General features: G+C 34.6%; 2 protein-coding genes and 1 pseudogene across 2 annotated transcripts; 1 reads left to right on the forward strand and 2 right to left on the reverse strand.

Moving 5' to 3' along the window:
- Positions 1 to 500: 500 nt before the first annotated feature.
- Positions 501 to 4,546, reverse strand: LOC128025643 (meiotic recombination protein DMC1/LIM15 homolog; annotated as a pseudogene).
- LOC128025172 (mitochondrial import receptor subunit TOM22 homolog) lies at positions 4,046 to 7,164 on the reverse strand. Its single transcript, XM_052611225.1, has 4 exons — positions 6,763 to 7,164; positions 6,004 to 6,122; positions 5,790 to 5,907; positions 4,046 to 5,054 (listed from the first exon to the last, which is right to left on the reverse strand). The coding sequence occupies exons 1-4, from the start codon at positions 6,853 to 6,855 to the stop codon at positions 4,980 to 4,982; spliced, it is 405 nt and encodes a 134-aa protein (XP_052467185.1). The 5' UTR covers positions 6,856 to 7,164; the 3' UTR covers positions 4,046 to 4,979.
- Positions 7,165 to 8,902: 1,738 nt separating this feature from the next.
- LOC128025175 (transcription factor MafF) lies at positions 8,903 to 13,198 on the forward strand. Its single transcript, XM_052611228.1, has 3 exons — positions 8,903 to 9,085; positions 10,732 to 10,793; positions 11,448 to 13,198. The coding sequence occupies exons 2-3, from the start codon at positions 10,758 to 10,760 to the stop codon at positions 11,889 to 11,891; spliced, it is 480 nt and encodes a 159-aa protein (XP_052467188.1). The 5' UTR covers positions 8,903 to 9,085; positions 10,732 to 10,757; the 3' UTR covers positions 11,892 to 13,198.
- Positions 13,199 to 13,220: the final 22 nt, after the last annotated feature.

Genomic DNA, 13,220 nt, shown 5'->3' on the forward strand with positions numbered 1-13,220 from the left:
TGTTCATCGTAAATCCTCACAATGTTTGTATATTTTGATTATTTTTTTTTTTTATTATGTGCATTTATAACACTATACTTTGTATTCTAACACATTCATATCAAATTACAGAAAAAAATAGTTAATGCTAATGCAAGGGTGTTTCTAATCCAGAGTCTTTGGGAGGAATGCTAAATTTGACATTGTTCTCTCTTCTGACTGCTGTTATCAGTCGCTGTCAGATTTTTTCCTTTGATTGAAAGTTGTGAAAATGCTATTGTAGAGTTTTTCATTTTGCTTTTTGAGTAAATGAGAATGCAAAAATATATTTATGATACTCTCCCATTCACTGCTCTCGAAGTTAACCCAACTATAACAACTTACGCTGCTGAGAAACTGGTTTATTAAGCTAAATACATCTATCTTGAGGCTTATAAATTTCTTGAAATGTCCTGTGTGAATTCTCCCAATCAGTTTCTCCATTGTTTCTAAAATTTAAATCATTGTTTTAGGTACATAAAATGTTTTTTTAAAGTTCTAAGATCATTGAGTCACATTTATTTGTTTCTAATTTTAACCAAGGTGTAAATGCTTTTTTTGTTGTTGTTTATAGCAGTATTAACACTGATGTTGCCATGAATGGGACTGTGATGTGCAGTATTGTGATTATGGATATTGTTGTTGTTTATCAATAAACTGTTTTATACGCATTTGTTTTATTTTTAATCATTAAAAAGGTCAATAGCAGGACAAATAAACCAGGGGGAGGGGCATTAAAGAACTGAAATGGTGCCTTGAAGCACCCCAGGTGGTTCCTGGCCATTATAATAAAAGGGTTCCTCCAGGAACCATTGAAAGTTCCTCAGAGAACCACCACCATTTAGAGCGGTGCCTAGAGGCTCTTCAGACGGTTCCGCCGGCGTGGCGAAGTGAAGAACCCCAAAAGGTGCCTCCAGGAACCTTTAGTTTTTACAGTGTACAAATAATTCTGTACCTTTAAATTTATCACAATACATAAACAGCTGTGTAATGTATAAATACAATGTATAAACACAATGTATAAACAGATCTAAAGTACAGAAATAGATACAACTGGTTCAATCTGAACATCATGAATAAACTGAGGCATTGAGGTAATGGGAAACTTGTAACATGCTAAGTAGTATGCATTCAGTGCAGATTTCAGTCTTTGGCATCTGTTATTCCTCCAGCTGTGATGGCAAAAGTAGCCTCATTTTCTGGCATGTCAGGGCTGTAGAAAAGCAGAAGCAGATAATCATATTTTAAAACGGTCTAAATATAGAACTATATTCACCTAACAGTTTTAATGTCTGTATCAATTGTGCATTGTATGTGTTCCCCTTAGTTGAGTTGTAACACTTTACAATAGGTTGCATTTGCTGGCATTAGTTAACATTAACTTAATGTAATGACAAAAATATCTTAATGCATTTATTTATATTACTTAACATTTACTAATAAAATATTTAAAAAAAACAGTTGTTAATATTATGTAATGGACCATGAACTAACAATGAACAGTTGTATTTTGCATTGCTCATTGGAAGTTAATGCATTACTTGATATTGAGTAATGGGAACCTTATTGTAAAGTGGTATTAAGAAAATATTGAAATTACCTATCAAATATTTTGGCAATTCTCAATTCAGCACGTCCTTTCCTCAGGCTGATACGTGTGGTGGAGGAATGTGCTAGTATGTGTCCTCCAATGGGCTTTTTGGGATCTGCTTGAAATCTAAAATCATAATAATCAGTTTAAAAAAACAATAACATTCTCTTTCCATTTTGTATTGTGTTCCTACTTACGTCATTCCAGCACCTGGATCTGCAGTCATCTGATTGGTAACAAACACTGCAACGTTGTGCTCTGTATCCAACAAATGATATAGTACTAATTAAATGAAAGTCCAAAAATAAAGTTAACATGTCAAAATCAAGAGCTAACTTGACTATCATCAGTTTTATTGTCAGGTCTATTATACAAGTAGTCTTTATATATATATATATATATATATATATATATATATATATATATATATATATATAATGGAAGATGATTTTGCAGACCTTCAGAGATCTTCTGCAGCCTGGAGAGCATCTGTGCAAGCTTTGCTGTCTCTCAGCCAGCTCGCCTCTTCCAGAGATGTCCACTCGGAACAGAGCCATGATTGAGTCTATTATCTATGGAAAATGAATTGTTGATTACCACAAAATTAAGTAAAATCACTTCCTAAAAATCAGACCTTAGAAAGTGTCTTTATTCTATTTTACCAGAAGCTTGAAGACACCTCCTTCTTCATGGAACTTAGCTGCAACAAAGTCTAACAGTTCCATCTGATGCTCACCTATGAATGAAAAACACTTTTTTTGCTGGCCTGTTAAACTCTAAAGTGAAACAACATTTCAAAACTTTGAGAAAAAAGTTCTGAGAGATATGTTCTTACTTGTATATGCACGTGCATATAGCACATTATCCAGTACAGCTTCATGATCCATGTGGAATCTGTCAGCTATGTCCTTCAGCCTCTCAGGCCGACTGGTGTTTACGATTATTAAGGAGAAAAAAGTTCAATATGGCTTTTCCACATTGAATAGGATTAGTTAAATGAATGTGACAAAGCAAGCAAATGCAGAAATGATACAAGGTGTTTTCAGAATCGATGAAGATTATCTTTCCTCCTGTGTACCCATATTCATCAGGAAGCTGAGCGGTTACTTAAGAACAATAAAAATGCAGTGACGTTAATGGATTAAAAATTAGATTTAAATTCCACTTTTAACATTCCCACAAGATCCATTTTTGCTCGTACCACACAGTGTATGAGAGAGTTGAGTCTTTCCAGTTCTGAATTCTAAATGAAGCAAGGGAAACGATTTATATAAACGTAATTTTGGCAGAACCAATGAACAGAAAATTTAATCATAATCATAACAGCACCATACCACCAAAAGCCTCAGTAATAGCCATACTCTCCACACCACCTCCGAGGAGTTTGCTGAACAAAATATGAATAAAGCATTTCTGCTGTCATGTGACTTTTAACAGACAAAATGTTAAACCCTTCTTTAGTACATGCTCCATACACGATGTAGGAAATATGGATTTTGTGGCCACGAATTAAGAATTTGTTCCTACAACTTACTGTTTGGTCATGTTTCATTAATTCCTTCCCTTCTTTTAGATAAATCGTAACCACATCATCTGTGAAGCTTTGTGTTTTATGGCTATGAACAGGTTGTTATTTCTTACTGAAACTCCAAACTGCCAGTTGTGATGTGGAACACTTGCTTCATTTTGATACTGTATTCAGATGCTGTCTGAAATCCACATATCTGCATGCAAGAAGACCATATTTAATGAATGCACACTACATAAATTCAATCTCCTTCATCAAATAAATGTGTTACATAAATTCCAAGAAGCCCCATTAAATTACCAGCAATTTTCCAGCAGCTTCCTTTATTTTGTCGACTTTAGCCTCAGACAGTCCCTTTACATTACACAGAGCACGGCGTGTGGTCATCTGGATGCCTTTCACAGTACAAATGCCTACAGACTTCAGTTTCTTGATTTCAGCCACGTTCTTAAGACTGAGGGATAGGAATCAGAGCCACCATAACGATGACATTATCATAACTTTAATAACATTATTATCACTTACAATTCCATGCTTCTGTAGGAGCTCAATGTCTTGAAAAAAGGATTCCTAAGGGGGAATTTTTTATCATGTTACACAAAACTGTAAAAGGGCAAATAATAATTTTTATGAGGAAATAGTTTTGTCTGGGGGCTTATTTTATTCCTTGTTAACTGTCCTTTGCTGTTAGTATTAGGTTAAAAAATAGCTATTTTTTATCATCTCATCACTGGAGTGTCCAACTAAAATATGACTTTTATTTGCATGAATTTGTGAGGCACACTTCACCAGTCTAGTTCTACTCAAGTATATATATATATATATATATATATATATATATAAAAAAAATTATATATATATATATATATATATATAACGTAATAAAAAGTATAGGCATAAGACAAGGACACTGGAGAACTTGTTTTTATTCCTGTCATGTGGAGCAAACATTATTATTACTAAATTACAATGTTTTGAAACATACTTTTTTTTATTATTATTTCACAATGGTTCTGCACACTGTATGGCTTTTGTCTGAAGAATAACATTGCAGAAGCTTTGCATGATAATAGTTCTACCTGTAAAAGTGATGATACACAGGGCAACTTTGTGAGCAATGTTGATGAGCAATGGGCAACCAGCTGAGACACAGGCACATGACCGATCTAAAGTATCCAGATAGACATTTGTTGCCCATTCTTAATGGGAAAGTGCCCAAGAAACATTGCTCAAAAAAGCTGCCTAGTCCATCATCACCTTAAAAGACACTGTTGGCAGAGAACCTCTTCTAAAGGTTTTTAACATTTATGAAAAAAAAAAAAAAAAAAACAAGAAACAACAACAACAAAAAAAAAATTCCATAAGAATAAGAAAATTTCACAATCAATACTGGCCATGCGTACCCTCATAAATACAACAGATCTTTTAACCGGTGTTATAGATTCTCTGCACATCAGTGTCGATCCGGTGTTACAATGACAGCATAAACACTCTCTTAGAAATATAATGCACCTACAACACAGTCTAAATTTCCCCCAACAGCTGTTATAGTCTATTTCTGAAAGAAATGTTATTAGATAGCTATAATAAAAACAAAAATAAAAAAAAGAGTAAAAGATCAGAGCTTGGATGACAGTCTATGCAGAATGTTTCTGTGAGAAAGGCAGAGAAAGAGAGGGAAGTTCATAAAATCCATCAAGGTCTCCATTGTATACAGAAACTATACAAAGTAACAACTTCTTGATGTTGACCAACCACAGCATCTTCCTTTCTCCGGTTCCTGCTCCCTCTCTCTTTCCCCTTCTTCTTCTACAACTCAAGGATGTTACAATATATACATCATCACAGCTTCCCAGGAGCAGGAGGCATCATTCCAGGCATTCCTCCAGACATGCCAGCATTCGGACCCAACAAAATCTATTAAAAGCAGGAAAGGAAATGGAAATGAGAAATGAATTCATATTTCAATGAAAAAGACACATAATATGCATGCTTTTAAATAAAGTAAATAACACCACAAACTTTGATTTGAAGCAAAAAAGCACTTGAAAATAAGACAAAAAGACACAGGTGCATGACTGTGTACGAAATAAATACAAATCCTATGAAGCATTGCAAATGACACATTCAAATTAAAAACAATGGAAAAATGTGAAAATATTGAATGATGTTGCATAAGGAGTTATGCCATTAGCAGTGTTTTATGCCAGTGTACAGCTCTTTTGGCATTTGCATTTCATGATTCTCCGATTGGTGGAGATTTCGAAGCATAATCACGAAATGAATAAAGTCATTTTCCACCATTGAAATTATGCAAGCTGTTATCTTTAACAGACTCAAATTCCATCAATTAACAACCTCGTGGATTTCAGTAGATTAAAAGATTTAGAAGTTAATGCAAAAAAATCAATTTCCTTATGGACTCATCCAATCTGAATTCAGTGTCAGAACAACTGATTTCATCATATCAGGTTTCAAACTCATTTGTTCCATAGGGTGATGCTGTTTTTGAAGTGATTCCATAAGACTCTTTAATTTGTATTGATAATTTTTTGATATAACATAACCCATACTGTTATAGAAGATATAGTCATACAGCTGTAGGTATGTCAATGCAAGGAAGTTGTTTGTATTTATGCAGGTGCTGTTTACCTGTCTCTGCTGTTGTAGTTGTTGCTGTTCCAGCTGTAACCGCTCAGTCTCAAATACAACTGGCAGAACTAGAATCATAAAGGAAGTAGTACCGACCCATAGAGCGGAGCGGGAGAAACTGCAAGAAAGCAGAATATGAAAAAGAAATACTGAAATATCCAGATTATTTCTACAGTTAATGTGACAGTACGCATTTAAACTGCCAACACCTCACCTGTAAAGTTTTTTGGCTACAGATAGTGAACTCTGTGCAGATACTTCAGCTGCTGATCGCAGTGATTCTGGAAACATCTCCGTGAGACCCCACAACCTCTCCAACAGCGTTTCATCCAACTGGGAGAGAAGGGAAGAAAATAGGAGCCAAAGTAGGAGTCAAAATGGCTTACTCGGGACTCAGAGGAAAACCTTATTATTATTACAATTCAACAATTGACGGGTTCTATTAACAGTGTCTAATATTAAAATATGATGTACTTTGTGTATATGAAATAATAAGATTGACATAAGATTTATATAAAAACTAAATATGGCAAATTATTAATTAATTAATTACTAATTATTAATATGAACAAGAAATAACAGTGATTTATTTAAAATGGATTATTTATATAAACTGATAATTACTTATACAAATAATTATTCAAGTGACACTTGTGAAATACAAAATTATAAAGAAATGTTGTCACTTTCTTCACTGAAATACAATGGCACACACACACTGTATGTGTGTGTATATATATATATATATATATATATATATATATATATATATATATATATATATATATATATAAATGTATATGAATGAATAAATAAATAAATAAATAAAACGTTTTATGTATTTTAGGCCAGGTTTGACCGGCTAAATAGCTCATATTGGCTATGCGCGCACCAAACAAGCTACTAACTTTAGTCTGTTTCCTTACAATTTCCTATTATGTTCACAATTTATTAAAGTCAAGCAAAACTGTACCTCTTCGTCCTCCTCATCACCCTCGATCTCGCCTTCGGGGGGTCGTGTCTCCCCACGGTCAGAGTCTGGAGAGAGCTCCTGGATCTCGGCCATTTTTAAATATGCCTCTAGTCACTTTTGGATATAGACGTTATATTATAATCGTGAAAAGACCTCGGTGATGTTTTAGAGCTTCACAATGACTTACAGCCAAAGAGCACGCATAAAGCCGAGGTCACTTGGGTTACACGTGAGACGGATTTACTTCCCCGGTTCCTTGTAAGGAAGCACAAAGACATGTTAGGACATCTATCGACACGGAGGTCTTACTGCAGATGGTGATCGCGTGCTCGTGGACGATGAAATAGTGGAAGATTGCTGGCTTTATTAATGTGAAGTGGAAGGGAAATTTAAATTACGTACATATTCACGTCACTTCATAAAAAAAAAGAGGAAATACGGCAACCGCGGGAGTTTCAGACCAATCAGCCGTTTGTTTATTTTATAGTTTTTATTAATTGCATAATACTTTTTTTCATGAATTCAATAAACATGTCATTTCTTACAAGTTTTCAAGGTAGTGAAAGCGTGAGTTTTATTCCTGGTCACAGTTTTAAGTGATGGGAAAGTATTTGTAGTTAAACTTTTTGTACACTACTGTCAAATTTTGTGGGGGGAAATTTCTTTTTGATTATACTTTATTTCATTTAAAGTAAGAGTAATTGAATTTAATTATTGAATTAAATAATATAATTATTGAATTAATACTGATTAGTTACTTTAAAATAAGCATTGCACAAATGTGGTCATGAAAATCAGCAATGAGGAAGTGCCGTGTGAAGTTCACTCAAAGGTCAGTGACATAGACACATTTAATGATATAAAGCTGTTATAAACAATACAAAAAAAAGTTCTAAATTTTAATCTAATAAAATTTCTGATGCATTTGTACAGCAAATGTTGCAATAATATTAAGATGTGTTAATAATCTTTTCTATAATTAAAGGATGTTTCAAAAGTGGCACAGCATGTTTTGACTAATGTGGCACAAATATACTATGTTATTCAACTGATAAAATGTGCATAAAGAAAATTAAATGCATGCATTTTTGTTAATTGTGTGGGCTTATAATGCAGCAATATTTTTTGTTATAAGATCCAAATTGTAAATGTAGAGACTAGAAGACAATGGGATCCTGAACCAATGAGTCCACAACTGGCAAGGACTGCTTATATCTGTTATGAAATGTTTTATCATTACAATAATCATGGTTTTGGAAAAAACGTTCCATATTCTTACCAACCATGTGCAGAGTATAGAAGTTTGATATCACTTTAATATCAAGGCATACCATGTTCCAATGTTTTTTAAAATAGTTTATGAAGTGATTTTGCTATCTTTATTAAGTCCAATTTTAAATTTGTGACTTAATTACATGGTTATTATTATTGTTGCTACCAGAACTGAGACTTTTTTGTATTTTTTTTTTATTATATGTTATTTCTGTTATAGTTATATTTAACATTCCACATTTGAACATATTGTTTTTTAACAAACTGATGAAAACAGCAAACAGGCCTATTAAATTAATTAATTATAGGTTTAATATAAAACACATTTAACCAGGAGTCTTAAATGTGAATTTTCCTTTGTAAAAAAATTAACTATTTCTAACCCAAAACACAATGTTCCTGATCTGACCGTGATATAAGATTTTAATTTATCGTTTTGGCTTCATATGAAAATAAATTTTACAATATTGCAAAAGGTCCTATACATTAGCCTACCCTGATCCACCCCACTTCAAAACGAATAGCATGCTAAAAACGTAAAATAAAAGATTGAGGCTATTATTAGACATTCATTCTGGTCCTTGGATACATTTATAATCGTTATGGATGATAGTTTTTATTCACTGGAAATAAACGGCTGTGTACGTTACATGTAGGCTGCTTACACCATGTAAAGATGTTCATGTCAGTCTACACTTTCATTTAGTTGATAACTATGTGTAAATGACATCACCAACTCTTTAAAGTCAACTAGGCCTATAAATGTCTGTGGGATTAAATGGGTTAATTTAAAAAAATGTTGTTGACTGATATTTTTGTGTGTGCTAAGGTCCCGCCCTCATTCTTAAAGCCTTAAGTCATCGTGTGTGTGTTTTTTATGAATGAAAGGATCCAGCCGCTGATGGTGGACTGATTCCGGGAAGAAGGCGTTTAACACGGGCCGTGCTGCGATACCGTATGTCAGTCGAAACACCGAGCCAGCGGTGAGAATTGTGGACTAATTCATATTCAGCTACGTGTGAAATCAGCAAAGAAGATACATCAATACCAGGCAAGATTTCTATTTTTTTCGATATTTGTTTACACCAAGGAAACGGAGGGGTGTTAGCAAACCTGCTGTAACGTAACGTAACGTACATGCACTACGTGTTTGTTTTAACGTAATATCCATTTACTGATACTGTTATGGTTTAGATTTCTCTATTAAAATCATATAGTCATATCTTATACTTCTAATAGCATTAGTCTCAATGAGGACGAACAGCGTGTTTTTATCACGATGTTATGTGTAGCAACAAGCTAACACGTAATAAGGAAATAACGTTAGCTGCTCAGATGCTGTCGATTCAGACAGTTTAAATATATATTTGTATTAACATAACTGTATGTGTTATGTTCAGAACTACTCCAAACGTGTAAACGTATGTTGTTTTCGATGAGAAACGACTAAGTTAGACAGCAAAATCTTGATTTGGACAAGTATCGTATGTAATAAACGGATTCTTGTGTTTGTTATAATTCTTTGTTATATATAATTACATATTTGAAAGATTTGTATTGAATTGTCGCTTTGTAAGTTGACGCAATACTTATGGCGCATGTTAACCTCAAGACGTTTCAGGGAAAACTTGTGTTGTTGTTGTTGGTGGGTGGTGGTGTTGTTTACTAAATCGGAGTTTTATATTAACCGTCTATGTGTAAGTGGTAATATATGTTGTAATTGCGTAACTGGGACTTTTGTAAATGCTGTAAAACACAAAATGCGAAAGGAAAGGAAAGAGCTTCTGTGAAGTCAGGAATGGAGGACTTGTGCTGAATCACTGTGACTCTGTGGATTTATTTAAGGCAGCGGCTCGCGGATGATAGGCGCATTTAACACGCATGACGGGAAGCTCGTGGACAGCAGCGTACACTTCTGCATCTGGACCTTGACCACTCATGATTCAGTCAAGAACAAAAAACTGCTACTCTGTGGATACGAGAAGCCTAGATTTAGAAAGATGAAATAAGAAATAAGGACTGGAAGTTTATTGTCTTTAAATGGTCTTCAAGATTGAGTGTTCGCAAGCTGACCGCTCAAACCACATGATATATTTATAATCTTTTAGTTCCTGTCTTTCTTCCTTATTCTGTTTTAAAACCCACCTTCCTTTACCAGCTATGACACAACACACCTGTTCATTGTGGTCAACCAATAGTTTTTAATGGTTGATGCAGGTATCTTAAAAATGTGTATTTTACATATTCAAGTTAAAAGTAAATCATTGGAAAGAAATGAATCCATTAAATTGAACAGATGTATAATTCATATAGAACTTGATTATGTAATCCTATTATAATATTTTTCAGAAATAAAGAAGTTGCTCAAAGTTGCCGATAAGGCTGAAAGCAAAGCATCTCTCATAGCAGATTGTTATTTCTGTTTGTCTAACATCATTCTCTGTAATTATATCAGGGTTCTATGCCTTCTGGTGGAAGATGCCACTTGTTAAAACAATTTAATTAAACACTTGAGTCTGTGATATTTGTATTATGTTTTATTAGAGCAAGGCACTCGAGGATTATGCAGCGCATGTGAATTTAGTCGTTCTGCTGTGTCAAACCTAACAATGGTTTTTAGCTTTGACTACATTCACAATATTGTGACTTTATTCAATGTACACATTTTCACTTAATCAATTTATTTGACATTTACAGGTGTCAGAGATACATAAATCCGGAGAATGACTTCAGACAGCAGAGCTAGTAAAGCCCTGAAGGTAAAGATCATTTAACTGAATACACTTTTGTGAATTTTGTCACACTGTATATATATATATATATATATATATATATATATATATATATATATATATATATATATATATATATATATATATATGTACAAAAATATACTGTAAAAATGCTAAGAGTAAAACCTGTTCATTGATTAACTGTCTGTAAGTTACCTTACCATATATAATGAGCAACTGTGAATGGTGTACCATCATTTTATGTAATTTTACTGTAAAATACTGTATATTTGCTGGCAAAAACTATGAATTTTCACCACTGATCTGTAATAGAGAACATTATATTAATCAGTGATTGCCACATAATTAAGAGAAAAGAGGACATTCCAAGAAGTCACTTTGTGACATCAACATCACATGGTTATATTTAATTATTTTCTTCTCATTTTTGTTATCAGTAATGCACATCAGGGAGTTTTTTCTGTTATTTAGTAGGAGTTGTATTATTTTAGTGTTGTGTGTTACTCTGATGGCATTTTGTCTGTTATTTTACAGAAATATTATTACAATTTTCTGGCAAAAATAGTTGCATTTTTCTTTTATTTTTTCTTGTTTTTACAGTAAATGTAACAAATTAACCAAGAATAGTTTTACAATGCAATTAATGTCCCGTTATTTCAGGTGAAGAGGGAATGCGGGGAGAACGTCCCAGTGCTGTCCGACAGTGAGCTCATGTCGCTGTCTGTGCGCGAGCTCAACATGCACTTACGGGGTTTGTCACGCGAGGAAGTGCAGAAGTTGAAGCAGAGGCGGCGCACGTTGAAAAACCGCGGCTACGCGGCGAGCTGTCGGGTAAAGCGTGTGTCCCAGCGTGAAGCCCTGGAGCAGCAGAAGAAGGAGCTGCAGCGGGAGGTGGAGCGGCTGGGGGCCGAGAATGCAGGCATGAGGCGGGAGCTGGAAGGGCTGGGTGCTCGTCTCGCGGCCCTGCAGCGCTTCGCCAGAGGTTTGGAGTCCGGAGGAGGCAGTCTGCTAGCCACCACACCCCGCCTGAACACAGCCTCCGTCATTACCATAGTGAAGTCACCGAAGCAGGTGCACACCCCCAGAGAGCAAGGAGCATCCTAGGGCACCACGCTCACATGGATGCACAGACAAACATAGGTACACAGTATGATCACACAGACAGACCATGTATACTCACATATACAGGAAGAAAAACAAGTACCAGTTGGGAATTACAGATTCACTTAAATATATAAACACACAGAGACTGTATACAGTCTTGTAAATGTCCAAGAATAATCTCAGTACTGTTGTTGTGGCCTCGAATATCATGACAAGTGTATAAGTCTGCACAAAGCTATTGCTAATGATAGCTTTAACGCTATTTATGCCCATTACTGTGCTTTCCGGATGGTGATACGTGTTAAAAAAAAAAAATAATTGTCGTAACAACTCGTCTTCAACATTTCTGAAGCTGGTTAGTTTTGCTGGATTGTGTCCATGGTATTAATGAGTCGCGGGACTAGAGAACGTGCAGATCTATCGATACATGCCATTTATATATTTTAATGTTTGTATAAAAGACAAATGTTCAACAACAGACATAGAAGCTATTTTATTTGTGTTTCGAAATATGATGTTTGAAGGTAATTTGAGCTGTGATTGGTCTAAATATCTGATCGACTAGTTTGGGGTCATTGTTTGAATTAGTGTGTATTTTTTGTAATGTTTACTTGTTGTAATGAGTTAGCAGTTTAGTAATGGTAAGGTATACAGCCTTATTACCCGTAAATGATTCAGTACTTGTGAGGGTCATATTTGTACTAATATTAGAGCGACTTGTTTGTAGTGGTATTTTTGTATTTAAAACCAAGACCATATATAAATATTATTTGCTATTTATGATTAAAACGTATCCGAGTATTCTGGACCGCTGGAATATTTAAAAAATTCCATTAGAAGGAAAAGGGAGTGGAAGGGGAATCTGAGGAAGATGTGAAAATAGAGGACAAAGGGGAAGAGAGCAGCCAGAAGGAGAAGTGAGCACTTGCAGCTCACATGGGAGGGGGAAAAAGGAGGATAAGAAAGTGACAGAAGGAAAGTGAAAGACAAAAATAATGTCACATGTACATCACATTGACCCGTGGTCGTCAGGATGACTTGCTGACTACAAGCCTGGTTTACTCCAGTAAACGGGGTGACACTGTGTGAGCAGGTAATGGAAATCTCTGCGGATCATATCCCTGACACTTGTGATTCAGAACAAGGTGCTGAACGTTTTGTAAGAGGGCAGAGCTAAAAAAAAAGAAACCCAACAACAACAACAACTGATGTTTGTATTTATTATCTGTATTTTTCTATGGTAAATTCATTGTCTATTTTATATCATTTAATTGAAATAAATGTTGTATATATTGTATATACAAAAATGTGTATTCACTGAGTAAAAAC

Source organism: Carassius gibelio, chromosome A12, assembly GCF_023724105.1.
Source record: "Carassius gibelio isolate Cgi1373 ecotype wild population from Czech Republic chromosome A12, carGib1.2-hapl.c, whole genome shotgun sequence".
Classification (NCBI taxonomy): Eukaryota; Metazoa; Chordata; class Actinopteri; order Cypriniformes; family Cyprinidae; genus Carassius; species Carassius gibelio.

Coding starts and splice junctions, on each gene's coding strand:
- LOC128025172 (XM_052611225.1), bottom strand. CDS start 6,855: ATGGCCGAGATCCAGGAGCTCTCTCCAGACTCTGACCGTGGGGAGACA. Junction 6,123..6,762: donor GTGATGAGGAGGACGAAGAG/GTACAGTTTTGC, acceptor CTTCTCTCCCAG/TTGGATGAAACGCTGTTGGA. Junction 5,055..5,789: donor AACTACAACAGCAGAGACAG/GTAAACAGCACC, acceptor TGCTTTTAATAG/ATTTTGTTGGGTCCGAATGC.
- LOC128025175 (XM_052611228.1), top strand. CDS start 10,758: ATGACTTCAGACAGCAGAGCTAGTAAAGCCCTGAAG. Junction 10,794..11,447: donor GAGCTAGTAAAGCCCTGAAG/GTAAAGATCATT, acceptor CCGTTATTTCAG/GTGAAGAGGGAATGCGGGGA.